Below are 1,778 nucleotides of genomic sequence, written 5' to 3' on the forward strand. Positions count from 1 at the left end.
GCGATCATCAGTGGCAGTGTTTTTGTTTTGGCAAAACGTAAACAAAATAATTGTTTCGTCTAAAATATTGATAAATACGCGTTCCGTCGACAACAAAATATGAATCGGACTAAAAGGGGAGAAATCTACGAATGGCCCAATAACAAATTCACATTTGTTTGTGTTCGCTGCTCGGATGAATTCCAACAGTTCAGCGAGTTTACATTGCACGTTCAAACGCATCTGCATTCGGACCTTAAGGGGATCACACAGGACTCGGTGGTGAGCGATCTGAATGAATTGGATCAGCAATCGAAAATTCAACTCATCGCCCCGAATAACATAAAAAAGCTTGAAGATAGTGATGACGGCAATGAGTTTACCGATCATTTTACTGAATCTGCATACAAAGTCGAATCGTCAACAAGTGAAGATGGGAATATTCGAAGGCGCCGGCCGACTCAGAAAAACTTTGAATGCTTCATTTGTCACAAGAAATTAACGAGTTCATTTGTGGTGAAGCGACACATGATGAAAATCCATCGGTACGACGACCTCAAATGTAAATATTGCAACACGAAATTCCGGACGAGTCGCTACTATGAACGGCACAATGCGAACGGATGCATGTCGCATCCAGATCGAGCGAAATTTGTGTCTCAAATGCCAATCATCGACAAACCGATCGAACCAGTTCGAACCTACGAGTGTGCGGTGTGTAAAAGGATTTTCCGTGACCGTCGCCAGCTGCAAAGTCATATGACGAAACACAAACAAAGTCCGTGTCTGTGTTTGATTTGCGGCAAATTATTTAGCGGAGACCGGACGTTGGCTCGTCACATGAAACTACACGATTCGACCAACGAATCACATCCGTGCACCGAATGTGGAAGAAAATTTAAGCAAAGGCGCTACTTGCTGGATCACAATCGAAAAGTACATAATTTGTACGCTGACGATGGCCCATCGACCTGTGAGTCTTGCGAGCAACAATTTCCCAACAAACGATTGCTTCAAATTCACATGCAGACACATCCGTTTGTGGAAAAGCGCAAGTTTCCGTGCACGATGTGTAACCATTCGGCCAAGTGTGCGTACGACCTACGGCGACACCTCGAAACGCACAGCATAGAAAATCGATCGTTCGTCTGTCCGATTTGCGACAAGAAACTGTTACCGCGATATGCGAACGATCACATGAAATCGCATGATTCGACTCGCAGCTTTGAATGCAACGAATGTGGAAAGCAATTTAAGCGAGCCAAGACATTGAAGCGACATCAAAACACTCATCAAACGGTGTCGGAAAATCGGGCAACATACAAATGTGATGTATGCACGAACACGTTTGCTCGGATGGATGGTCTGCTGAGGCATCGACGTCGACATAGCGTTCCAATGAACTATCATTGCCGAATTTGTGGCAAAGGGTTCATCGAACAGAAGTCATTTCTGTTTCATGAGGCCAATCACACCAAAGGTAATTTCAAAAGCGAACAAATTTAGTGGACACCATTGGCGAAGCACACCCGAAATGTAAATTTTGATTTGAAATTAAAATTTATTTTGATGAAAACGAAAAGTATTCCGAATTTTCAATTTCGAAAAAGTGTTCAACGAAAAAGACATTGGACATTGTACCACCGACAAGGATGGACAAAATTATTCGAAATCTGCATAAAGTTTGACTCTGAGACTGTATTTCTATCTTCTATCATGTCCGGACCGTTAGCGGAGGACTTGACGCAGTCTAACTTCCAAAAAAAGAACGAAGAAATTTTTTTGAGACGCGGCAACTA

At 42.9% G+C, this 1,778-nt stretch overlaps 1 protein-coding gene across 1 annotated transcript; it reads left to right on the top strand.

The window, feature by feature from the left end:
- LOC119083574 (zinc finger protein 611-like) lies at positions 1–1,555 on the top strand. The gene has a single exon (XM_037193320.1). The coding sequence runs from the start codon at positions 100–102 to the stop codon at positions 1,483–1,485; it is 1,386 nt and encodes a 461-aa protein (XP_037049215.1). The 5' UTR covers positions 1–99; the 3' UTR covers positions 1,486–1,555.
- Positions 1,556–1,778: the final 223 nt, after the last annotated feature.

Source organism: Bradysia coprophila, unplaced genomic scaffold (genome assembly GCF_014529535.1).
Source record: "Bradysia coprophila strain Holo2 unplaced genomic scaffold, BU_Bcop_v1 contig_70, whole genome shotgun sequence".
Lineage (NCBI taxonomy): Eukaryota > Metazoa > Arthropoda > Insecta > Diptera > Sciaridae > Bradysia > Bradysia coprophila.